Raw genomic sequence first — 26,844 nt, 5'->3', positions numbered from 1 at the left:
CAAACCCCTCAGATTGGCCAGTTCTGGGAAACCAGATGGTTAGAAATGCTCAAGGGTCCTTGAGTCACAAAACACCAGGCCTGGTTTGCCACAGACATGTTCATGAGTTTGGCTCTTCCAGTGCAGCCAAGCTCAGAGGATGGGTCACCACCACCACCTCCCCCAGCTTCGGGGCTCGCTGGAGGCCAGGTCAACCACAGCTTCGGTCCTGCCTGCCAGTTCTCCAAGTGATTGGGGTGGCCTTGGGTGGGTGAAGGGACCCATCGCTGCTCCTTTCCAATGGCACAACAGGGAGAATTGGGCTCCTCCGTGGGCTCCTCTGCCACGGCTCCTCACGAGGGGTAAGGGACAGCCCAGAGCCCTTCTTGAGCTGTACGTCCCGCTCCCACCGATGGCGGCACTGGACAAGGGTGTTCACAAGCCAACGCCACAAAAAATTGTCAGGAGTCAAGCGCGGTTCATGGATTTTCTATAAAAAACTAATTACAGACTTTATTGCAGAGTGCCAAATCCATTTTCCCCTCTTCTGGGAGCCATTCAATAAACTTTATGTTCTGAGGTAGAGCAAAACTGCCGTAGTTTAATGCAGTGTTTTATGCCTCTTCCCTGCGCTCTAACACCTGATTTTTGCTAATAGCCCAGCGTGGATTTTCTTTTTCTTTCTAAATTATATTAATAGGCCTGAAATGCTCCATGACCTGGCATTTCCCTCTAGAGGCTCACTTCTTCCCGGGAAGGAGCTGGTATTTCCAGGAGCAGTTACCTGTGTGGATTTGTCACCCAGACGGCCATGGGCTCGGGGTGGGATCAAGCCATGTGGCATCCCCACTGCACCATCATGCCCACGCAAACCAAAGGGATGAAGGTGGGTTAGCATCACCCTCACTCCGCTGCTCCTGTGGGACACTGTGCCCCCTCCCCTGACCATGCCAGGTGGGAAGAAGGACCCTGTGGCACCCCACACAGTCTTGACCCAATGTTGCGTTGGCTTGGGGTAAGTATCCCTCTCCAAGTTGGTGCTGGGTGCCGAGGGCTGCTCCCGTGAAGAGGGTCTGAGCAGAGCGTCTGTGCGGTTTGGCTCTCTGTGCATCATGAGTACCCTGGGGTGAGGACACGCTTGCTCCTTGCCGGAGCAAACGCTCTCTCTGCACCACCAGTACCCTGGCGTGAGGACACGCTCACTCCTTGCCAGAGCAAACGCTCTTTCAAACATGATCGCTTGTGAGGAAGGGATGCCACAGTTTACATGGCATCTGTAACTCTGAGCCTGGGGACCCAGGCTGCAGTTACACCATCTAAAGGCCTCGATCTGGGAAGCGCGATTAAAGAAAAGAAATAGTGCAGAAGGTAACATTTTCAGATGATTAGCATCTATGTTTATGCTCCTTTCACAGAACCGTAGGACTTTGTTAGTGCAAGTCCTTGGGCATAAACCGGAGCAAACCATGCCTGGAAATGAAAACCAACCCTACCTAAAATGAAAACCCCATCCAAGAAACGAACCCACAGAGAAACAAACTCAGAATTGAGGTTGTCACAGTGGTTTTCATTCAGCCTTTTTTAACTGACCCATTTCCACATTCCTGATCTTCTGGCCATGGGTATATTTAATGAAAAAAAAAAAAATCAAAAAAGAAAATATAAACTTTAGCAGAATATCAGAAGAAATGCTTCTCAACAGAGAGATGCACTAGGATTATAAAACATTTTCCTCCCCAAAAGCAAACAGGCTTTAAAAACAAGACTAGACAGTGCATTGAATATGGCACACTATGATACTCCATAGCAGGAGGAAGGTCTCTGAGTGAAAACATCTTTTCTAGCTCACACCTGTGACGGGGGAAGATTTTGAAAAGCTTTAAGAAGCCATTGGTGCAGTAACTCCCATATGCAGTTTCAAAAATAATCATCTCCGTAACAGTGCAGATAACACCCCCCAACGCCCCACACCAAGATTTAGGATGTGCCATTGTTCTCTATTGAGCAGAGAAGCTGTTCAACTTCTGGCAGTAACCCTTCAGCTCTATAGCATCTCTCTGTGCCACTGAGTGAGCAATAGGATTTCTTTAGGGGGTGATAGTGGTGGTTTCCAGCTCTTAACAACATCAGAAATTCCCAGAGAGTCAAATCAAAAGCTTTTGGAAATCAAGAGAGATTTTTCCATTGACTACACTGGTTTTTGGATCAGGCCTATATGTGGGGTTTTTTGTTTTGACATTGCCTGAGACAGAGGGGAATTGGTTTCTTGAGAGTCCAGCACCAGATTGCAGGCTCTGCATATTGTTTTTTTTAAATTCAGAACAACTCTGCTTTTATTAGGTTTGTGTTATCTCTTTTTTTACTACAATCTTTTTTGTATTTCATAAATATTCATTCCCCAGACAGTCTCTTTTGTTTAGTAGTTTTCATCTATCACAGCCTTTTCTGTTTTCCTTTCCTCTCCTGTCCCAGGGAGATGTCATCCTCTGCCATCAAAAGCAAGAGGTTCTCAAAGGAACCTCTTCAGCCCAGAGATGTAGGAGCAATATTTTTACTATGTATCGGTTTTGTTTTCTTCTGTGTGTTCCTTCCCCTTCACTTTCTAACGCCAGGATCAGGCTCTGATTTCACTTGCTTCCTTGGAGGGGACTTGTCGTGGTTTAATTTCAGTCGGCAACTAAGCACCACGCAGCCGCTCGCTCACTCCCCCCCCACCCGGTGGGATGGGGGAGAGAATTGGAAGAGCACAAGTTAGAAAAACTCGTGGGTTGAGATAAAAACAGTTTAATAATTGAAATAAAATGATAATAATAATATGATAATAATAATAATAATAATACACAAAACAAGTAATGCACAGTACAATTGCTCACCACCCGCCGACCGATGCCCAGCCAGTCCCCGAGCAGCGGCCCCCCCGGCCACCTTTCCCCAGTTTATGTACTGAGCATGACGTCACACGGTATGGAATGTCCCTTTGACCAGTTTGGCTGTGCCCCCTCCCAGCTGCTTGTGCACCTCCAGCCTTCTCAGTCAGTAGAGCATGGGAAGCTGAAAAGTCCTTGGCTAGTGTAAGCATTACCTAGCAACAACTAAAACATCGGTGTGTTATCAACTTTGTTCTCATCTTAAATCCAAAACACTGTACCAGCTACTAGAAAGGAAATTAACTCTATCCCTGCCGAAACCAGGACAGGACTGTAATGCTTTAAAAACCTGTTCACCAACTTTTTTCTCCTGTCATCCATGGACAGACATTTTAGCCCATTCATTCATCTTTGTACCGGTGTCGAGGTACCAGACTGCTTTACCGGATGCCATTGGAACCCAGAGGGCTGTTCCCAGGCAGCCTCTGGTTTTGTTACTGGGTTGTTTTTTTTCATGGAATCACTCAAACTACTTGTTTTCCTTCATGCTTCCCTTCACCTTCTCTACTGTGTTTCTGGCTGTTTTTAATGCAGATGAGTAAGATGTGGTAGGCTGAAGCAGGCAGGCAGAGTTGTACTACTTCATTTAAGCTGTACTCACGAACCACTTCTTAATGCTACTTCTCCAAATTGGACTAGTGTGGCTTAATATTGTCCACCTAGTAAACTGTTTGCTAAACTGTTAACGCAGTTTCAAAAATAATCATCTCCGTAACACTGCAGATAACACCCCCCAACGCCCCACACCAAGATTTAGGATGTGCCATTGTTCTCTACTGAGCAGAGAAGCTGTTCAACTTCTGGCAGTAACCCTTCAGCTCTATAGCATCTCTCTGTAGAGGGCTCTTCTCACGCCCCTGATTCTTGCAGTGAATCCAGTACTTTTCCAGAAGAAATCAGATGCTGCCTTTTACTTCTTGCCATGACCTTTATAGATCCGTGAACTTTGTTTTTCTTAGTGACATACAGGTTGGTTTTCAGGGGTGTGGCAAACTCATATTATCAAATTAAAAAACAGACCAACACATGTAACCCTCCTTTTCTGTACTTTAACATCTTGCAGTGCTCTCAGTGCTCTGACTGTACTGAACTTTGATGACTTTCCATTAGATTTCAGTGGCATATAAGATAGTTGTTTTGATAAACAGAAAACTATAAGTGTTGCTGCAGTACGTGCCATACATTTTCACAACAGGCAATGCCAAATGTCTGTTATTAATTTCTCATAGACACCAACTGGATATGGAAGTTACACCCAATGGTGAATCTCACAAGTGTTGGTCAGGAAAGAAATAACAAAGAGGGAAAGGTGTAAGTCTAAACCAAACGCTTTGAATATCTGTAATCTGCTGATACCAGCATTCTTTACTGCCACAGTTTCTCAACCTGAATTTTGGGACTCCAGTTTAATCCATTTACTTCACCTTTATGTAACTGGGAGGACTAGAAACTTCAGGGAGGACAAATGTTTAAAGAGATATTTTGTTCTGAAATTCTCCCAGAGAAGTACCAGGAACCAGGGCTGAAAAATAAACCCCATCCTCCATCTTAAAATATGAGCAGAATCTCAGAAAATTGAAAGTGCTGGTAGCATTGGGTTGCCTTGCCTTGAAGCCGGCAGAGTTGTGCTTGGGCAGGGAAGAGATACTGGGAGAGGACAAGGTTCAGCTTGTGAAGATGGTAGAAAAATGCAGCAACACTGGACCGGTTCTTTGTGGCTTGCTTCTCACATCTGGAAAGCGGGGATGATGCATTATGCTTTGAAGTTTACAGATGGAAAAAGACCAGATAAGTACTGAGTGTTATTTTTATCCCAGACCTCAGTCTGCCATAGCGGCTCCAGATGCAGCTTCAGGAGGAATTATCCATCCTGCCACACCTGCAGATCCCTCTGCAGTTTATCTGAGGTTTATTTGGGAACCAGCATTTATTCCCATTGAATGTGTACATCTGTTGCCTTCAGTCCCTAACGAGGCAGGTCATAGCTAAAATATGCCCATATTTTAGTGGACTCACTCACCATAGGGAGCTGAGAGATCTCATAGTACTTCCCACAAGCTGTAATTTTAGGCTACAGTTGAGGTCCTAAGATGTACTGATCTCAGTTGATCCACAAAAACTAAGTGGGGAGGGGCGGACGAGAGGGGCCCAATCCTGTCTGCAATGTTGGGGTGGGTGAAGAGGGAACAAAAAGTGTTATTAGGCTGATGTGTAGGCTCTGCGTAGCCTAGCTGGCTGTTCAGCAGTTCAGTTTTTCTCAGCTAATCTTGGCAAGTGTTTTCTCCTCCTGGACATGGTATAAGCGAACCTGCGGTTTATCTCTGCTCAGGTGGTCCTTCTCTCTCTGGAGCTGCAGACAAGAGAACATGAATCATTAAAAGCAAAACAGGAGCAGATGTTCTGCATCAGGTTTAAACTAGTAGTGTATGGTAGCTGCTTTATCTCAATCTCATAAGTACTATGTGTGTTTTGGAGCAGCCTTTTACTCATCCTGTTTAACATTCCTGTCTTCCTTTGAAAATGTTTGCATCTCCCCCCTCTGCTCCCAGCCCTCCGTGGGTTTGAAAGTTCAACTTGAGCTCTAGCGGTGTTGAGTACAGCTTGCAAAAGGGATGCTGGAGGGGTTAAATGAAGAGCAGCCAAGGAGAGTGAGGAAAGAGCAGGAAGAGGCACAAGTGAAAAAGAAGTTCAGGCAGCATGAAGAGTTAAGGCTAACAAAATAACTGGGATTACCTTGGACCCTGTATTGCATTAACCAGGGGCTGAGAGAGCACAGTGGTGTTATTAAGGTGAGTTAGGGGGCCTTGACCACTTCTGAAGAGCACTGGGGAGAGGAACTGAAGTTGGGGGCTTGCACTTGCATGTGCATAAAGAGAGGTGATGGCGAGCTGGAAGAAGAGAGCACCCAGGAGGACAGAAAAAGTTGAATGAAATTACAGTTTGTTCCTGGAAGCAGTGAATCCCACGTATTGCTTTCCCCTGTGAGCAAAGCTTATTTTTAAACAAACAAAGCCAGAGATAAAGTTAGGTCGTGGAGCAGGAAGAGGTGGTCTCTAACAACAGTAGGAGAAGTTGGGAAGAGGCTTTGTGAGACTTCCCTGCTCATGCTAGCTGGGATACACAGCATTTGGAAGATACACATGGGGTTGGATTACAGGTATGGATATGGGGTTGTAGACACCTGATCAAAAGCGTTTAGGTGTGGTCCTTGCAAATGGGCCTTCACATGGTAACCTGCTCCAGCTAGTATTAACCTCCAGAAGGGATTTAGAAACAACAGGATAAGCAGACTTTCATGAAATCAGTTTTATATTTGAAATGCAAAACTAAAAGGGTTGAGAGCAGTTGGATGTCATTGTTAATCTCTAGGTCAGCTGTACTGATGCAACTCGTAAAAGGCAGGATATGTTCAAAGAGCAAAATCCACTGTTAATTATCAGCATGTTTGTGGGAGGCATTTGTGCCATGGAAGCCCCGCCATGGGGTGAAGGGCACGGCGGCGCTTGGCAGCTCTCCCCTGCCTTGCAAAGACGGGTCCTGCAGCAGGTGACACTGTGGGTTGGAGGAAGAATCATTAGCTCTTCATTCATGGATCCAGTGGGTGGAAGTTACTGCATAGAGAATCTAAAACGACAGCTGTCTTAGCTGGAAACTGTAATTTAGGTTTACTTCTCCTGTCAGGAATATCAGCTCTTCCCACATTATGTGAACTTGTCACTTTTCCCTGCTCCTAAATCCATGTCACCTGGCAGCTCTGGAGAAGGACAACCTCTGTTCAGTAAGCCAGAACAACATCAACTCCCAGTGTTTCTCAGGAGCCATCAGGTGCGTCTGCTGTCTTGATTGAAATCATCAGAGAGGTGACAGTGGTTCCAGGTACTGACTGGTTGTGGGCACTCAGACCACCCTACTAAGCAAGAGCAGCAGCAATGCATGCTTTCCCTCCACTGTGCTACTGAATTTTTTCAGTCCCACCTACTTACGCGTGAGAATGTCTGTCAGTGCTTCAGTACTGCCTGGAAGCATCCATGCACCCTGGTCTGTGACCCACATAAGCTGGTGGGTCCCATCTGGGTGCTTACCACTGGGATGTGGGCAGGGATGTATATATGCGTATGCGTGCATATGTACATAGGCAGATGTATGTATTCCCGCCCTGCTTACTAGCATTATTCGTTAATCAAAGAGAAAATAAGCAGCTTATAAAAATAAAAAGCCCTGAGAACATTAACAGGCTGGTAAGCGTGGGCAAGCAGAAGCCAGTGGTAGCTGGAGGTATTGATAGCTGAGCAGTCAGTTCTCCCATAAGTACGTTTCCAAGGCTGTAATACCAAAAAGCAGCCTAGTGGGTGTAAACCGCCGGGCTCTACATTTTACCTGTGCTGAGGGGAAGCTGTCCGTGCAAGCAGCTTAAGGCAAAGCACACCCCTCTGCCACGCGAGGAGCCCTGTGGGAGATGGAACAGCGCTGGCCCTGTGTATGGGACAGAGCCGTCCTGTTCCCCGCTGCGCAGGAGAGGGCACGTTTCCATCGAGGGCACGCTCTTGGCTCCCGTCGCCCGCACAGCTGAATGCCTCGACTCACTCCTGGCTGTCAGACCATGTCCCTGCGGGCCAGAGGGCTGCGGGTTGGCACCTCTCCGCCGCTCGCCTTGCCCTGCTGCTCGGGGAGAGGGGATATCTCCCCGATCTTTCAGTGCCCTCCATGCTCAGAAATGCTGCAGTCAGCTCAGGGACAGCAAGGACCCGCTTTGGGGGATTTTACATGCAGAGCAAGAGCTAGCTGAAAACTCGGTCCTGGAACTCCTTTTCCTTCTGATCTTTGCTGGCATGCTCAAGCTGCAGGTGGGACAAGGCGGATGACAAGGGTATGAGAGCAGCGAAGAGGGAGCCAGCCTTTTCAGCAGATAGAGAGGGAACTGATGAGATTCTGGCGCGCGTTCAGCATCCGTGAAAGGAGCAGAAAGCAAGGAGACAGTGCTTGGCTACTGCCGGAGAAGGATCCCGAAAGCAAGAGCTCAGTGGCCTTCTCTGCTTGTTTTCTTTAGGAAGTTTAAAAAAGAATAAGCATTAAAAAAAGGGAAAAAAAGATGATGTGCAATTTCTTTCAGGATGTAGCTGAGGAACAGTTTCAAAAAAATAGCTGCCATTTAAAGAAATACGAAGAATTTGTTCTTCCATTTTAAATTAACATTTAGTATGCAGTCCCTAAATGGATCTGTTATTAGATGAGACAGAGAACCCTTAGAAATCGCAGTAAACACAGCTGTAGAGATGAGGAAAATTAACAAGGCATGCTAATAATTGTACCTTCCAGTTGTCTTAAATAGCTGATGGATGTTACTTTTAACATGGCCCTCATGCTCCAACGTAAGAAGGCTTAACGTAGCAAGTCAGATGCTTAAAAATACAACCAAGACACTTTTAGGTTTGTCAGCATTTAAAGAAGATTACCTAGGCATGTTTTCTGTTCTTTTATTGCTGTGCTGAGGTCTCCCCCACTGCAATTCAGAGGGTCCCAGGGAGACGGGAAGTTTCCAGCAAGGGCCTGGTGGTCGGATCCGCAGAGCATTGGATGTTGTCGTCTGTGTAGAGCTGGCACAGTGGATGGAGCACGCTGGCATTTGGGAAGAGGTGTCGGTGGCCAGCAGAGAGGGCAGCCTTATGCAGATGCTCTTTGCTTCCCAGAGAAGCCTGTGGTGGAGTCATTTGTGGTTGGCTACTGGCAGTGAGTTTCTTTCGGTGCACAAAGACTGAAGCATCTGGTTTTTTAACAAAATCAGAAAATACTGCAAAAGCAAAAAATTCCCTCTCCTGTGTCATAGTACATCTTCAGTCTTTTGCTTTGGTCCCTCTTTGGGTCTAATCCTGACAGCGTTGGGGTTGGACTAAATGACTGCTGCTGGCTTGTTTGGGGCTGAGCATCCCTCAGGGTCAGAGTCATTGGTATTTATCTCAAGGCAGAAGAAATCAGACCTAGGAAGCTATTGATGAAACAGGCTTTCCACGTTAACCCAGAATCTTATTTCTGTACTACTTCATTCTGCGGCAGGAAGGTTTCCTGGGAAGCCTGTTGTAATTAAGATTATAAATGGATGCTAGCATTTTAATAGAAAAGGTCTTTTGTCTTTTCAAGCAGGGGGTCATCTAATTCTTTTTGTACAGCAGCAGAAAGGTGAAAAGTGTCCGGTTAACTGTAATTAAGGCTGTGGAGAAAGAGCAACCCTGGTTAGTTGCCTTCTGTGAACATTAGTGAGCAGCATGGACAAATGTGCCAGGAAAAGTTACCTTGGAATAGCAAGGTTTAGTCTGAGCACGATATAACCTTCCCAAAGGGAAGTAAAAGAAATTCAATGTTAATTTGTAATAGTTTAGTTGAGGAGAAGAAAATCCATTATCCAAAGGATTTGGGTGTTCTGCCAGTCTGTGTCCGGGGTTATACACTGTCAGGTGTGATCACTCCTACTTCCAGTGTCTTACCTTAAAAAAAACAGCATGGCGTTTCTTGGTGGGGGCCTGAGCCTGTATCCCTGGTTCATGGGAGGGAGGAGATGTTAGAAGACATCCTGCAGCGTCCCACACAGAGTGCCTGCCCCGATCATGGGGGACGGGGACTCAACACAGCTAAACATGTAATTATGGGGTTCCCATCTCCTCCAGTGGGTTGCTAAAGCCCGTGAATTATATGTGAAGAAACTAGCTATGCAGCAACTATCTTCTGTTTTTCCTATTTGGGTTTCAAAAGCTTTGGAGCAATATTAGTGCGTTACATGCTGAGTTAAAAATTGGAAACTTATTACCCTGATTTAGCATGGGACTGAGTAAATTGTATTCAGTTAAAATAGCAGATATCCTGCTGAGAAGAAAATAAGTATTTCTACTTGACTGTGTGACACCTAAGCTGCAACCCAGAGGTACAGGAGGAGGATTTGTGTTACCGAGAAATCCATTAACATCGGCTGCCAGGTCAGAGCTGCCGGGGGTGAGCGGGACACGTGTGTCCCAGGCAACTCTGGGCGTTCAGGCTGCCTGCATCGCCTCCACCATGTCCTGTGCAGGGTCTGACACGGTGTCTGTCATGGTGGTGTCTGAGCACCTGTCTGGCCTCTGCCCGCCCCATAGTTTGATGTTGTTGCCTTTTCCCGAGGGAGGTTTCATTCAAAGCACTGACTGGCCTCTCTGCCTGTGTGGCTCTGCAGCATTTGCTGAAAGCCTTGTTCCTGAAGCGTGTAGCATACCTAGGTTTGCAACAGTGAGCTTAGCTTCCAGAAGCCACCGTCCCAGGTTTGTGAAGCTTGAAGGACTCGCAAGGAGACACCTGCCTGCCTGGCAGGATCATTTAGGTCACTCTGACACCTTCTTGGGCAGGTTCACGGAGGTTCCCAATGCTGGAGATTCCTCACTATTTTCCAGCACAGACATATCTTATCCTTGCAGTTGGGATTTTTCCTACATCTAAACTGACCCTCTCTTGTTTAGCTTTATTACTACTTGTCCTAGCCACAGTGAGTCCAGACAGAAGATCATTCCTTTCCTCCTTGTGGAATTTCTTATGTATTTTTGTATTTATGTATCTACTTCGTCCTGTTTCCCCCCTCCACCCAGTTTATCTCACCCCTACTACCACAAGTTCTTGCAATAGAAAAATAAATGTCAGGTTTTCCATTGTCTCCTAGATACCAGCTATGTTAAAATGCAGTTTCTTACTCTGTTTTTTAACAGCTACTCCCAGCTCCACCCTGGCTGACTCCATGCATCCCCAGCCCAGTGCTCCTCCTGCTGCACCATTTGCAGATGTCCATGGCATGCCTGTTGCTAACCAGTCCTCAAGCCTCTCCTTGAAAACCACATCTACAGCTCCCACAGTAGGGATGTAATAGCAGAGTACAGCAGCTACAGGTCACTCCCTTGGCTTCGAGCTTCCCAATGCATGTGCTTGTCCCCAGGCTTGGGTTGTCCCAGTTTGTGATTCATCTATGCCTTGATTGCAACCTGGGAGTCATAAGATAAACAGTGGAAGTCCCTTTGACCTTACCTACAGTCCCTGGTGACTTGGAGGCAGTTCTGCAAGCCCGGCCCTTTCCCAAGCAGCTGCAGCCAGCAGTAGTGTATCCTCAGGAAGGAGCTTTCCCAGGCGAGGCCAGATGCGGTTGGCTCCCCCTGAGCCAAGAAGATCGAGTGCAGCCTTGTACTCTCGGATGTGGCATGCTGTTGTGTCCCACCGCCAGGTCCTCACTCCCTGTCCCCCAGCTGTGTGAGAGCAAACTCACTCCTTGCTGCTGTATGTCTGTTAAATCACCCATTAGCGTAATTAAGTCCATCAAGAGCGATAGGTAGGGGCTCCTAAGGGCTACTTGAGGCAGCTTTGAGTGACCAGTGGTTGTAGCATAGAAGTGAAAGATCCATGCCTGGAGACCAGGAGGGTTAGAAAGACCGTGGTTGTGTCCCTGTGTGTTACAAGTTACACACACAGGTACAGAAAGTGTGAGCTCAGCTCCAGCCATCACATGTGTGCACATCTCTGTGTGTGTGTGTTGGAGGGGAAAGGCCAGAAAATTTTCATTTTAAAATCAAATTCGTAAGATAGCCAGACCTTTCAGCTTTTTAATACAAACAGTGATTTATGGCTGCACTTAAAGAATGAACCAGGAGCGGACAAATTCATCACGTGCCGTCCTTTTCTGTCAAAGCGGCGGCAAGCCGCTTCAGCGGCAGCGCGGGGTGGTCGGCTCCCGGCAGCAGAGCCTCCACCACGGGAAGGCACCGCAGCTCCGTCACCCTCACCCCGCTGTGGCAGCTAAGGTCCTGGCCCGGGGTTTCATCCGCTTCTTTCTGCTGTGAGGAAAAAAGGGTTGGCCATCTGCCAAATTCCCCTTCTCGCCCTCCCTTCCAACAGCTGGCGTCAGCCACTGGAAAGATGATGCAGAGTGCTCTTTGTACACACAACACAAGGACCCAAACTTGTCTTCTGTAAATTAAATCCCAAGAAACCCACCAACATGAAGATTTTTTTGCTTTCATTATTCCCAGCTCAAGGCTCCTCCCGCCTTCCTGGTGATTTCTTACCTCTCGGGTGTGTTGCACTTCAACTTGGTCACTTCGATTTTGCCTGCCCTGTGTTTGTAAAATTCCCCCAGAGCTTCAGAACAGCAACACGCATGGTGGCATGTCCTTCACCCCCTGTGTGCCCAGGCCATAGGTCTTTCCGCCTGGTCTTCCTGGGGACTTCCAACTTTTCCATCTCCTTGTTCAGAGGAGACATTTTATAGCGTGTGCACATTCATCTTATTAGCCCCAAACCCTACATACTGACAGCAAATAGTTTTGAGCAGGGAGAATGGGAATGGAAAGGCTTCCAAAGATGTTTGGGATTATACAGGAGAAGGTGGCATTTAGAAGGAGGCTCCCTCTTTTCTTCCTGAATCCATACATCATTGTGTGACAGAGTCTTAGGCTGATTAAAAAAGCTGGTTTTAACATATCATATGGTATCACTTGGTGCCAGGTTGTGATTTTTCAAGGAGATTTCACATCATTTAGGCTCTCCAAGACATAAAAGCCAATACTTAATGACTTAGTTGTGAAGTTTTCCCAGGAAAGCATCAGCATCTGCGGCTGCATGTGTGTCTGCTGCCGGATTTTGACTGGTTTAGTGTTGTTTCTTTTCTAGCACCCAAATCATGTTCCTGGGCAAAGAAGAGCAAATGCCAAAGTTGATGCAGGTTTGAGGTGTGTCATTTTTCAAATAATGGTAGCCTCCAGAGCCGAAGTAATGCAACTGCTGAATTATTTCACCCTTCCCTTCTACATACATGCATACGGACGAAGTTGGGACCACGTATGGGAAGAAGGAGGGAATATGTGAAGCAATTCAGGATTTTTGACGATACAGTGCTAGCAGCTACTGTGTATGACTGTTTTACTCTCAACAGCTTTCTTTCCTTAGCCCTGGTGCATTCTGTACAGTGGGAACTGAAAATGATCTGGTTATCTTGGGTCGCAATACAGAGAATTACTTGAAAAAAATGCATATTTGGCCTTATCTTCTCTGTGGGGCAGTAAGTTCAATGCATGAAATGGAGAAAAGAAAGCAGCTTTGTAATATTCCAAGAGTTTCCTTCAGAGGATATAATTTGTCTCTAAAATTTTCTCACTTAGTAAAAATGCTCCTAAGTTAATATTAGTTTTATTATCTTCTATTATCCAGCCACTCTGTAGAGACATTTTCATAGCAAATTTGTATCCCAGTTTGTCTGTCCTCAAGTTGTCGGGGAAGATGTTAAGCATTTCCATCTCCAGTACACACGATGTGCTTTCTAGTCTGCTTCATTGAACTCTGAACAAATATTAATTGAGGTTTTGGTGGGGTTCTCATTTGAGTGCTGGAAATTTTTGAAAAAGTTAAGTCAAGAATAATACGCTATGAAATGTGAAATAAATCAAAGTATGAAACGTTGCAAAGCTATTACTTAAAAAAATTATTGCAGCCCAGGTCAGTTTAATAACATCCCTTTATCTAAAATGCAATTGTTCTTTTAGATTCAGTGTTTTGATTCACATAGCTATAATTGTCTGTCATCTGTAGAAATCTGAAAAGTGTAATAATTGTTTGTGATGATTTGAGAAATGCTTATGGACTGTCAAGTATGAAAAATTGCTAGTTCCCCTTTATTGTCTAATGCTGAATGTTTTTAAGAAAACAATCTAGAATTTGGTGTATAGAATATATATACACCAAGTAGGGTAGTTATGGATGCAAATTGTAAAAGCCAAGTATTAAAATAGTCTAAAATATGTTTGTAACTTCAAGGCTGTCCATCAAGGTTGCAAGAATCTTATTCACGCTTTTTATGTGAAAACAGGATTGGAAACGTGCTTGCATGTAACCTCATGCTCAAAAAAAAAACCCTTAAGCATTTGGGAAAATACAAATAATACCGAGAAACATTTTATATATTGAATAACAAACACCTCCTAGAACTCGGATGGTGTGGTTGATGGGCTGGGGGAAGGAGAGCTGATAATACCTGAGAGATTTTAGTCAACTGAAATACCAGTCTCTCTCGATGTCACATAACTAGGACCATTAGTGCCACCTATAGTTAGTCTGTCTGACACTTTTCATGTTAAGACCTTGTTTCCAATGGATTATGAGCCTGCTGCACACACCTTCTAAACAAATACCATTAAGAAGAATTTGGTGGAGATGAGCTCTGGTTTATGCTGAGCTTAACAGTGCTACTGGATAGACCCGACTGGGTGTTCAGCAGAGATACAGCTGATTTTGATTGATAGCTGCTTGGACCACAGATAAGGGGAACGCCGTGGCAAGTTGCATAGTTCTAGCATGGGACAGAATCCAAACCTCCAAACACAAGAGTAATTGAAGAATTAAAGGCAGATGCAAAGTCTTCGTTAATGCAAGACTGAAGAGAAAAAGCACTTTAGCAGGGCATGGGACTGCAAACCCCATTCACAATATTTACCCTCCTTATTCCACTCTAAACTAGTTTGGATAATTTTGCCCTTTAGTCTGCCATGCCCAAATGTCATGTTAGCACTCCCAGCATAGGCTGTTTGTGAGCCTGGTTACAGTAATGTGCAGAACTAGCAGCAGCTGTAGGCAGTGCAATAGAAATAAATAAAACCCTGCCTTATTGTAAGTGTGTGGGATACTTCTTTGCACACTAGTTTTTTATAGCGAGACAAAATTTAATTTTTTTCTTTTGAGTGACACAGGTATTTCCATCCTTCTATTAAAAAAGTGCTTTCAGTGCAGGTACCTGTGAATTGGATTGATCTCTGCTCCTAGTTTGCAGTACACTACTATATTCAGGAAAAAAAAAATTAATTAGAAGTGTCCTGTGTTTAAATCTGAACTTGCTGCTTGGCCATCAAGCTTGGAAAGACCCTCAAAGATTTTTTTATCCTGCTGTGCCTAAGTAACCAGAAGAAAATACCTCCCACCTCATTACTGTGATTTACCTTGAATAACCTTTGCATGTCATGGATTGATGATTGTCAATTAGTCAGCATATATATTTCTGGTCAGTATATTCTCTAGTGCAGTACACTCAAAGCCCTCCACCCCTACTGTACAGAAGACATCCACATGAGCAGAGTATGCTGGACTTAGCTTTCCTCCCTCGTTGTTAGTTTGGGACTGGAGGAGATGAGAAGCTTCTGGGATCAGAGTGTCTCCAGACTACTTTTTTTTTTTTTTTCTTCTTTTAAATGCCGCTGAGCTTGGGAGTCTCCCGCTGCTCGTGTTGCCTCCCTGTTCAACTCGGTTGCTGCATCAGAAAAGGAAGAAAAACTTTGATCTTGACATGCCCTTCTTCTCTGTCTCCCATTACAACTTCTGCAGGAAAAAACCCCGTGATCTAGTGCATCTATGGTGTTGTCAGTTCTTTCAGGGAAGAACGGATGCTTTTATCAGATGTCTTCCCAAAATCTTTAATGCCCAGCTGAAGTCCAAGTTGAACTGTCAGAGGACAGACCCGAGCACTGGCTTTATCACCATCCCCACGCTGCTCTCAGGGTAACCTGCACACGCTTAAAAGTGCCCTTTCTGAAAGAGGGGTGGATTTAGGCCATTATTTATTGTGGCTTCTTGAACTGTGGGATCAGCAGGGACCTCTGGTAATGACCATAGATGCAGCAATCAGTGTCCAGGCAGCAGCCGTGCTCTCACAACTCTGCTGTAGCCACATCTATAACAGCTTTGGGGGAAGACAGTCTGTGGCCCTAATTGTTTGACTTGCCCTTCACCATCCACGGGTTTAAAGATATGTGTCCTTTGGATCTTATCTCTCTGGCTGCTTAAATCTGTAGGGTGTACTTTCCTCGTTAGTTGTGAGCACATTTTCACCGGCAAAGTGAACCTCTAGTTTAAATAAATGTAGTTCCAGTCTCGTGTAATCTTATTCTTTTCCCAGTTCCACTCACCAGCTTCAGGAGTGAAATTATTATGTGGCTTAAAAGCCTTGCCTGTAACTTAAAATGAGGAAGAACCATATTAGCATCAGATAACTCAGTGTTAATATATAATTTCAAAATATCAAATTGAAAAATGCTGTTATGGTTACTTTGCATGGTGCTGTAGGCTCTGGGGACCATGGAGCATGTCCTCTGTGGTCTGCAGTTTACAAGGAAGAGTTTGGTGGTTCTGCCGGAGCTCCATCAAGGGCACGCTGGTGCCTTACCTGACTTTTCACTAGTGCAGTGCAAGTGTGGCTTTCATGTCGCCCACTCCTTCAGCAAGAGGGCTGTTACCATTAAACCTCAAGGAGAGCCAGCAGGACTCTGCTCTCTGGGGGAAGCAGGTAGGTCAGCTCTTCCAGGGTGCATCGGGTGTGTTAGTCAGCTGCAGAAGAAAATGGTTTTGATACAGTTGGCATTGTTCTAGGACAGTGTCCTGGTTTTGGCTGGGATAGAGTTAATTTTCTTCCCAGTAGCTGGTACAGTGCTGTGTTTTGCATTTAGGATGAGAATAATGTTGATCACACACCGATGTTTTAGTTGTTGCTAAGCAGTGCTTACACTAGTCAAGGACTTTTCAGCTTCTCATGCCCTGCCAGCGAGAAGCTGGGAGGGGGCACAGCCAAACTGGCCAAAGGGACATTCCATACCATGTGACGTCATGCTCAGTACATAAACTGGGGAAAGGTGGCCGGGGGGCCGCTGCTCGGGGACTGGCTGGGCATCGGTCGGCGGGTGGTGAGCAATTGCACTGTGCATCACTTGCTTTGTATATTCTTTTATCATTTTTTTTTTCCCTTTCCTTTTCTGTCCTATTAAACTGTCTTTATCTCAACCCACTAATTTTACTTCTTTTTTCCTGATTCTCTCCCCCATCCTACTTGGGGGCAGGGGGGAGTGAGCGAACGGCTGTGTGATGTTTAGCTGCCTGCTGGGTTAAACCACAACAGCCAGTCACTAAATTGGCCTTTTTTTCCAATAAGCTGAAGTCAAGGGGGGGGGGGGGGGGGGAGGAGGAAGTAGAGCTTTCGACTAATTCTTACATGGTCCTTCATCCATCAGCCATACCAAATGGTACTGTAATTTATGAGAATAGGGCAATACCCTTTTAGTGTTACACTGATATTTAATGTGTTCTGTGTGCCACCAGATGGGCCAGAGCACGTGCAGAGCTGACCGCGGGGGTGTTGGTGTATATTTAGTAAATATAGCTGACCAAGCCTGTATGCCATTTCTTCATATTTCTTCCATGTTAAGAAGAGTGGGAGACAAGTACCACTTCAAAATGCACAAGTATCATCTTTTAAGTGAATTTAATGTAGTACAATCTCATTTGCAATTGCAAATACTAAGGCTGCATTTTTCCCCTTACTCAGAATGCCTGAAAATCTCATTGATGTTAATGTATGGGGAAGAAGTGCTTAGCCTATTGGTGTAGGAATGAAATCAGGAGCAAAGCACGGCTCTACAAAGATTAATCTGCAGGTTAGGGTCTGAAGCAACCATTAGATTATCAAATCTGACCTTCTGCCTAATACAGGCTGTAGAATCTCATCCACTTAATTCTGTATTTATCCCAAGAACAGCACCAGAAAAGCAAATACTGTGCATTAACATATTGTAATGTAGCAGTATATTCAGGCATGTCTTTATTTTTTTAACTCTAAAACCAGAGGCAAACAGCAGTACTGTGCTATACGATATTGATGAAAATCTGCAGGAGGAGAGATTTCAGCATTTTATCTGTTTGCAGAGGAGAATTTGTATGCCTGTGTGTTTGCATAGGGTTTTGTTTAGTTCTTTGAAAATTATTCACTGGTAACTCTAGCCAGTATAAAGCTGACCATTAGTTCTGTTTCTCTCTGAGGACAACATAAATTGAAATAGGGATTTTATATTTTTTTAACCAAAAAAAGTCATTTTCTTCAAAAATCTGTGTGGTCCTTGACAACTGCTTTCTAACATCTTATTTTGGAAACTCCCTGCCAGTCAGTTTTCCTAGGAAACATGAAGCACATTTCACATCTGGCTTCTCATCTCTCAGACTATAACACAAAACTGCCCTTGAACTGCACCTGGGAGGTATTCAGGGGGATACCACACAGGCACAAAAGACAAGCCAAGCTGTCTAAAGGAGCTGCACTGGGCTACTGCATGTTTTAACCATTAGCCAACGTTTTGCTGAACAAAGGGGCTAAAGAGATGAGATGAGGAAAGTATCAAGGAATTCAGAGGAGAAGTGGTGGGTGGCACTGTACAAAATACAGAGGTCCCAGGCTTGGCATATAAATGCTGTCCTGAAGAAAAAAATCCTTCTGCCCAAGTCTGAGGTGCACCAGCCCCTTGGTGTTGCCCATCCCACGAGAACATTCCTCTGCAACCCACCGCAGCTCAGAGGGAGGGAGAGTCTCTGCTGCTCACGTGTTGCAAAAGCTTTTGCTGTCCCTTGGGCGGGTGAAACCTGGGCTCTTAGGTCTTGTCCGTAACAATACAATTTCTACCTCCTTTCCCTCCAAAGCTCAGAAATCGTACAATTGGCTTGGTCCCATCTTGGGGTTTGGTTTGGGTTTTGCCTCTAAAGTGCAGTTGGATCCTGTTCTTTGAGGGTTTTTTTAATATGAATCAGGGTTAACTACCGATATTGAAAACAGAGATTTGACCCATGACTGCAGGAACTGGAGGTTCAGTATGAACCCCCAAGCTGGTGCAAAACCATTTGCCAAGGGTATTATACCGTCGAGGGGGAAGACCCCTATAACGAAAGGCTATACAGCCCCATAGCAGATGTATGCAGTCTACATTGCCTCAACTGCTTCATTGCAGTGTCCTGTGATTCATGTTAACCTAACTAGAAGGTATCAGATAAACCCTTTTGAAAGACTCAGCGTTCAAGAAGGAATCTCAGACCTCCTTGCCTATCAGATAAGAAGGTCAATACTTGCCTTAATACTTGGCTTTGAGGCTAAACTAGTTATTGTGCGTAAGGCTCTTTGAAATCCACAGGTAAGTGGGGTTAAGTAAATGTAAATAACATTACCAAAACCTTCCCCCTGTTGCTTTGATGCAATTTATTCAGAATATGTAAAAAGGTGTTTGTAGCAGTGAGGGTAGAGCTGCACAGCAAAACACCGTGCCATGCAGAGACACCTCAGATGACTCTGAGTAACCAAACACAGGAGCCCTGCATCGGCATGGTCCTTTGCTTGGGCTAATATTCCCTGTTTCCCAGAGGAGCTCATTATCTGCCTTAGCAGAAGCTCTCGCTGTTGTCGCTGGACACAATCTGGGCAGAGTTGGCGAGACCGTGGCCATCTCTGTGCAGCTGCCCTGTGGGCCTCACCAAGACAGATTACAGCCTCTCCAAAGCATCCAGTAGCGGTAATAGTAGGAAGTTAGGGGGCTATTAACAAAATAATAAAAGTCTATGGGGGAATATAGTGCTGTGTGTGTTAGAAGGCCACACACTTTTTTCTTTCTTTGTCAGTATGGCTTTAGCAGAGAGGCAAATTTATAGCTAATAGTCTCCCTGCTCCTCAAGAAATCACATCTGAGTGAATGTTCCCCTTGGGGAGTAGCAGGAATCTCCACGGGCTTCATTTCTTCTGCCAAGGTCATAGCCAAGAAACAAGCCACAATTATTAATTCTCTAGCATAAAAGACATCAGCAACAAGAGCACATACTGTTTTCATTTTGACAAATTTTCCAACTCTGGTGTCTTCCTACACCATCTCAGCAGCAAAAGGTCAGGCAGGGTCCAGCACTGCTGTAGCCAGGGGTGGACTGCAGGGTAGAGGGAAGATCTGTTTTCCAGGATTATGAAAAGCAGTGACCACATCTCAGGACGAGGGTGCTGTAAATACACTTGCCACCAGGCTGTGTGAGCACTTGTGCTCCTTTGTGTTGGCTTCAAAGCAAAGGCCTGGACACTTTCTTTGTGAACAGCATTTAAGCAGCACATATCAAGAAGTTTGGAGACAAAAAGAGTTTATCTTCTAGCATAGGAACAATTTTACTCAGCGACATAATGAACTGTTCTATGCAGGTAGTAATCTACTTTTCTGTGAATTTGTATAATAAGCAAAAAGGCAGTAAGAGTTTCCCAGCCGCTTGACTTACTAGTGCCTGTGCTTTCTTTGCAGTTGTCCAACACAGCAATTCTTCATCAGATTAGACGAGACCAAGTGACAGACACATGCCGAGCAAACAGTGTATCTAGCAGGAAGCGCCGTGTGCTGACACCCAACGATCTCAAACACCTGGTTGTGGATGAAGATCATGAAATGATCTATTGCTATGTTCCCAAAGTGGCCTGCACAAACTGGAAGAGAGTCATGATGGTTTTGACGGGAAGAGGCAAGTACAGCGATCCGATGGAAATCCCAGCCAACGAAGCCCACGTGTCTTCGAACCTGAAGACCCTCAACCAGTACAGCATCCCAGAGATCAACCACCGCTTGAAAAACTACATGAAGTTCCTCTTTGTTCGCGAGCCTTTCGAGAGACTGGTGTCAGCCTACAGGAACAAGTTCACCCAGAAGTACAACACTTCCTTCCACAAGCGATACGGCACCAAAATCGTGAGGCGCCAGAGGAAAAACGCAACCCAGGAAGCTCTGCGTAAAGGTGATGACGTGAAATTTGAAGAGTTTGTGGCGTATCTCATCGACCCGCACACCCAAAGAGAAGAGCCCTTCAATGAGCATTGGCAGACTGTGTTCTCCCTCTGCCACCCTTGCCACATCCACTACGACCTCATAGGAAAATACGAAACGCTTGAAGAGGATTCGAATTACATTCTCCAGCTGGCCGGAGTAGGCAACTACCTGAAGTTCCCCACCTATGCAAAGTCTACGAGAACTACTGATGAAATGACCACAGAGTTCTTCCAGAACATCAGCTCCGAGCACCAAACGCAGCTGTATGAAGTCTACAAACTTGATTTTTTAATGTTCAATTACTCAGTGCCAAGCTACCTGAAATTGGAATGAGGGATGGGTCGGGGGGAGAGAGGGGAGAGAAAGCCTGTTTTATTTAAGATTTTTATTTGTCATAATAAATATGGAGAATGGGTTATTTTGTAAATTAATATTTTCTTTTTTTGAATGATGCTGCGAGCAGCACAGTCAAAATTATTTAAATCATCTGTAAGAAAGGACAGCTCTCTTTGCAGGGTAACAGGATTGTGACGATCTAGCTGTAGAAATGAATAATACTGCTACACTGTTTAAAAAAAATGTTAATTGTGTTCTGGTGAATTTCCTTGATCTTGCATTCCTCCAATTCTAATTAATGTTATTTATACTTATTTAAAATATGGTCTCTTGGTAGGTGTCACTTCAGCAGCAGAGATAAGATAACGCTTGGACGAAAGGAGTCTGGTTTTGTGCTTTCCTCAGTTGAGCTTGTCTCTGGGTAATAATATTCTTCCATTAGCCCTTGGTGCAGGTAAATACGGGAATGGTTCTTGATACCACACGCTTTGAGAAGAGTGGTGGAAATAATTTCTTCAGAAAGCGATATTGCACTTAAGCGTACTAAAAAAAAATCTATCTTTCTAGCCCTGAAAGGGAAAAGTAAAACAGATTTTGATAGATTCATGATACCTAAAACCCATGACTGAAAGAAATGTGAATGTATTCCTTGGGAAGAGAAACCATGAACTTTTTGTAAGTCTGGACTTAATAATTTTATCAAGAAATGACCAGTCCCACTGTCTCTTAATTTAAAGCCTGCCAGCCCAAATGAACGCAGATTTGCAGATGGTCCATCAGAAAAAATCAGCATTTTGAAAGTGACTGCAGAGATTTTTGAATGCCCAAAGCAATTGGCATTGACTTAATTCATATTCAGGATGGGGGTGGGGGGAGCTCCATCCTCTGCAAGTCATGCCTCCTTAATTGATCTTAAGATGGGCAACCAAAATTGGCTCAAAAAGCACCAGTCACAATACGTTGCTATAAAGGATGCGGGCATGTAATTTGAAAAGTCAGAAAGTCATCTTGGTGTTGATCTCTAAGCATGCAAGGCAATAAAAAAGGTCTCTCCTCTTCCTACATGCTGGTTTCATGGCTTTTTCCTAGGGGGACGGGGAAGTCGTCTTTTTTTAGTTGATGCCTAAATACCGTTGACAGGGATGTTTCTGATTGCCAGTGGATTAGTATTTCATCTAAGTCAGCTCTAGTGTGAGGCCATGACCTTTGTGTTTAAGGTGAACATCCCAGTAGCGGTTGTTTTGTGTATAACAGCTGGTTGGGGTGGCAGTTTGTACCAGGCATAGCACACCGAGCGATTGTTTTGGGCAAGCAAGTAGTAACCTATTTGCGGCAAATAAATAATGAAAAAATGAGATTTCAGTGTGGCTCTATTAGCAAGCTCAGTGGGCAGAAGTACAGGCTTCTCCAAATCTTGCTTTAATTTGATTCTTGAGGTGTGTGGCCAAGCGGGCGGCAGGCGCCTGCCTGGGGAACGGTCTGTAGCTTCTTCAAGCTGTCCCGTCCTGGGGCGGCAGCGCCGGCAGCCAGCTGATGGGCAGAAGGAGGCAGAGGCTTAAGTGGAGGTGCTTGTGGGAACTTAAAATCTGTTTTAAAGTTGAACGATTGTTAAAATGGGGATTTGACTTGCCTGCGTGTCAATCTTATGAGCAAACCCAACCCTTTGAAAAATTAGTGAAGATTTAAATAAACTCAGCTGAAGGCAGAGCTGTTTTAACAGTATCAGAGCCAGATCCTGAAAATGTCGTATTGTACAGTAGCCGATAATACCCACTGAATTACATTAGTCTCCAGGACACATACATGGTTAAAGAAAAATAAGTTCTGTCTTATTTTATAAAAATAAGTCGCTGAATAAATCTCAGCGAAGAACAAATTAACATAACAAACAGCAGCTGAAGTCCTTTCAAAACTGGATTTGTTCTTAGCCAGGATTCGGGTCATTAATTTTTTTTATCATAGCCTACAAATAAATCTGTCATCCATTCTGGAAAAGCCACAATTTTCATAACCCAGGTCCTATTTGTAACCCGGAGCGCTGACCCGGTGGCTAGTGAAGAGCTGTCTGTCTGCTCCTGACAGCTCTGAATTCCTGAGCGGTTGCCGATCGCTGGCTGGTGTTTTACTTGAAAGCAGTTTTTTCTCGTTTAGAGTATGCAGAGCTGTTGCAAGTGCCTATCACAGTGTGCCCTGGCTTTCTTTTGTTCGCAGTTCAGCGGTTGTATGTTTGTTAAAAAAAAGATAATCTGTCTGAGGGTAGATTTCCCCTCTCCCCCTCCAGTATTTCCTGCAAGCTATTTGTGTGCTTGTTTGGTCTTGTATCCAACAGTGCTCATGTTTTGGTCCAATTTTCTCTTCAGTTAACTGTTAATCCCGCCAACAGATTGTGATGTGAATTTTTTCATTTAAGAAAAAAGTTGCTTCAGAAAGTAAATATTTTAAAAATGGGATGTGCTTCCCCCTTTCTTTTTGTACTTTCCTCTGTCGTCACCACGTTTTTATCTGTTCTGAAATACTGTCTTTAGTTTCACTGCTTTGGAGACACAAAACCCCTATTTGACAGCTGTGATAGAAAAGCTTTAGGAGAAAAAAATGTTCAGGAGATCTGAGGGGTGAGGGCTGCTCAAGCCAGGATTTTTAGCAGCAGCTTTGGGTTTGATTACCCAAATTCTGCCTCCCTGCAGAGGGCTGCCCTACAGGCAGATGCTCAGCACTGAGATGGCTTTTATGTGGTCTTAAGCCAGTACTTAAAAGTCACTTGCTTTTTAAAAACCTTGATCCCAAACTACTACAAACTGTCCCTTTAGCGTGTTATGTCTGTTTTGGGGTGCTGTGGGTGGGCTGTAGATCTGTGTTTGAAATGAACAACTGACATGCTGGATATGATCATGTCCTGCGCGTTGAGCACGAAGCCCTCACCAGGTCAGAGGAGGACCACAAATGTTAAGGAATAGCCTTTTTTTTTGGTCTACTGGGTGTGTTGTTTTGACTGAGCCAAAAAATAGCTCTTTTTACTCCCCCCGCACAGGGGGATGTTCAGGGTCATTCCTCCTCATCTCAGCGAGCTGGCAGCCACCACCTGCAGTGCGGGGACAGCCGGGAAACCGGGTTGGTTTTACGCCATCTCTTCACTGGGTTTCCCAGCCAGAGGAACCGAGGGGCTGGTCTGCTCCTGAGCCCTGCCTCCCTCCCTCCCGGGCTCATTTCTGCTGCGGCCACAGCTGATCCCGGGAGACGAACAGGCAAAACTGCAGCCACAGCAAAATTCAAAATGCAGATGTGCCCGTGGGGCCGCAAGGGCCACCCGAGGAGCTGCTGTCTTAGAAGGATGTGTATGAGTTGAGCAGTGGTGAGTGCAGAGAAGACCCAGCAGGGAAGATCCCTCTCCCCACCTCTGCCCCCAGCCCCCTCAAAGCCGCTGGGCTCGAGGAGCAATGATTCCCATCTCTGAGCAGCCGGTGCCTCCCCGTCATTTGGCAGGGCCAGTGCTGAGCCCAGCAGCGCCCACGGATCCTTACCCAGTGCAATACCCACAGATGGGGGCTCGTTCCCGCCCCGATGGCCCCAAGCACCTTAACCTGGAGCCCAGGCTGGATTTGGCCCATCTGAACACAGTGGTGACTCCTGGGCAGTGGGAGGTCACCCCAAACCTGACTTGGTCCATGCTTCAGCCTCTTCATAAACCATGTCCATTATCACAGAAACGTGCAAACTGCCTGAACCATGCGCTGCATAAGACAAGTGAAATAAATAATCCGCAAGCAGAAGTGCTTTTAGAAGTAAGTTGACCCCAGATGTTTTAGGGTTTCACTGTAGTCTGCTGCACTTTTCAGGTACAAAAAGGGACTGTCCTTACTATTACTCTTGTTACAGAGAGTGTTATTTTCTTACATGCATGCACAATACAATGTGTACGAATAATTTAACATCGATGTGGGGTTGGATTTTTTTTTTAACCTATTTGTATGCAGTAGAAGGCTTGTTGTAGAAAAGTATCTCCTCATACCTAAATATACTGTTAATAAAGAAAAAAGCTAAATTATACATTGCCAACACAAGTGTGAACTGCTCATGAATCTTTCCTTAAAAAAGCCGTTCAAGCCTGATTATTTTTCTAAGTAACTTCAATTAAATTGAAGAAAGAAAGTTCCTCTCTGTGTGCTTTATTTCTAGCTCATTCTTTCACGGCTGAGGGTGGGATTTTTGTCTGCATAGCTTTGCTTTCTCACAAGGGTTATTGTGGCAGGACAAGCAGAAGATTCAAAATTATCTACTGCTATGGAGCAGGAAAGCTAAATTCATCTGAGAAGATCCCTCTTGGTCCCTTCCTCCCCAAGTTCCCAGCCAGCAAGGATGAGGGCTGTCAATTTAAGACCTGTCGCATGCCCGGAAACATCGTCCCACCTCAAGCAAGGGTGTTTTAGAGTCAGTCAGATGAAATAAACTCCAGCTGTCTGATGAGCCATGTGCTTGCCCACCTTCATGTGAATTCACTACAATGGCTTTGAGTTAAACATTTCCAGCAGTCCCCAAACCTGCGTGGTCTCGTCCATGGTTTTCACTGAGGCCAGAAAGCTGGGCTTTGAAGACAAACTTGGGTGAGGAAATCAGCACCATAAATTATACTTAGGAAAAAGATACATTTAGAAAATAACTGCTCACCATCGTGACCGTGTTGTTGGAAGGGACCCCAGAGGTCAGCTGGGCCACCCTACTGCTGAAGGTCACCAAGTCCAGGTTGGCCGTGGTTTTGGCTAGCCAAGGCTTCAATACCTCTGGGGATGGAGGGCTCAGCCCCTCTCTGGGCAACCTGTTCCAGTGCCGTACTACCCTCCCAGCAGAGATGTTTTTTTCCTAGTGGCCACTGTGAGACTCCTGGCCTTCAACGTGTGTCCATCATCTATCACTACTGGAGGAAGAGTTAGGATTCACTTTCTTTGTAAGTCCCCTTCACGTAGTTGTAGACTGCTATTAGATTCCCAGTTAGCCCTGTTGTCACCAGGCTAAATAAGGCCAGATCCCTCAAAGTGTCCTTTTCGGTTATATGCTTTAGATCACTGAACACCTTGGTAGCCCTCTCCAGCATCTCAACATCCTTCTTGAATTGGGGAAGGCCCCAAAACTAGATGCCATATTCTGGGTGCAGCACTGCCAGTGGCAAACAGACCATTTAATGTGCCAGCCCTGCTCCTCACAAGGCAAACATTGTTCACAATGAGAGCAGAGACAAACAGAAAATAGGAAATCTGCTGAGAAGGTGTCACAGCACGTGGTGGGACATTGGCTATCTTTAGAGCCCAAGCCCGTTCCCACCTCAAACACCCCACCACCCTGCACTCACTCATTAAGAGGCAGAACTGCAGCACAGCTTCCTGAAATCACAGCCTGGCTGTGCAGTATTAAGACAACAACCTTCACATTTCAAAACATCGGTGATTTGTCTCCTCTGCAATCTCAATCAGAGAGGGAGATAATTAAGAAGGTCTTGAGAAGGACTTGATCTAAGTGAGCGATTAGCCTGGCTCCAGCCACTGTGCTCATCACTCTGCCTCCCTCTGCAGCTTGGCCGGGCAAGGATTACATACGCTTCAAAGCAATGCAATCCTGTTGGGGCAGTACATGGGTCTAAGCAAGCCACTACACCACCCTGAGAGAGCCCATCAGCTTCAGTAACATCTGCATTCACAAAGATGTAGTGCGGTGTCACGCAGAAACGAAGGCCAGTAGAAATCCTCTGGCTGCATGGGGACAGGTGGGTCAGGGCACGCCAGGGGACTGAGCCCAGGCAAGCGGGGAGCAGCAGCTGCAGAGCTCAGCCATGGAGGGGGTGAGCTGGGGGGCTTTAGAAAGTTCCGTTTTTGGGATAATGGGGTAAGAAGTGGCCTCTCCGCACAGCTCTTGGGTGCACAGCTTTTGGACGAATTTCTTCATTGCTTGTAAGATAGCGGAGAAGAGCCTGATACTGC

At 45.4% G+C, this 26,844-nt stretch overlaps 1 protein-coding gene across 4 annotated transcripts in view; it reads left to right on the top strand.

Moving 5' to 3' along the window:
* Positions 1-25,024, top strand: part of CHST11 (carbohydrate sulfotransferase 11) — a 181,566-nt gene extending 156,542 nt beyond the window's left edge. For all 4 annotated transcript variants that reach the window (XM_076339371.1, XM_076339362.1, XM_076339380.1 and 1 more), the window contains exon 3: positions 20,027-25,024. In XM_076339371.1, coding sequence (XP_076195486.1) covers positions 20,027-20,875 — 849 coding nt within the window. In that variant the 3' untranslated portion in view covers positions 20,876-25,024. The remainder of the gene's footprint in view (positions 1-20,026) is intronic.
* Positions 25,025-26,844: the final 1,820 nt, after the last annotated feature.

Source organism: Aptenodytes patagonicus, chromosome 1, assembly GCF_965638725.1.
Source record: "Aptenodytes patagonicus chromosome 1, bAptPat1.pri.cur, whole genome shotgun sequence".
Taxonomy (NCBI): Eukaryota; Metazoa; Chordata; class Aves; order Sphenisciformes; family Spheniscidae; genus Aptenodytes; species Aptenodytes patagonicus.
This window is presented reverse-complemented; position numbering and strand designations above follow the sequence as displayed.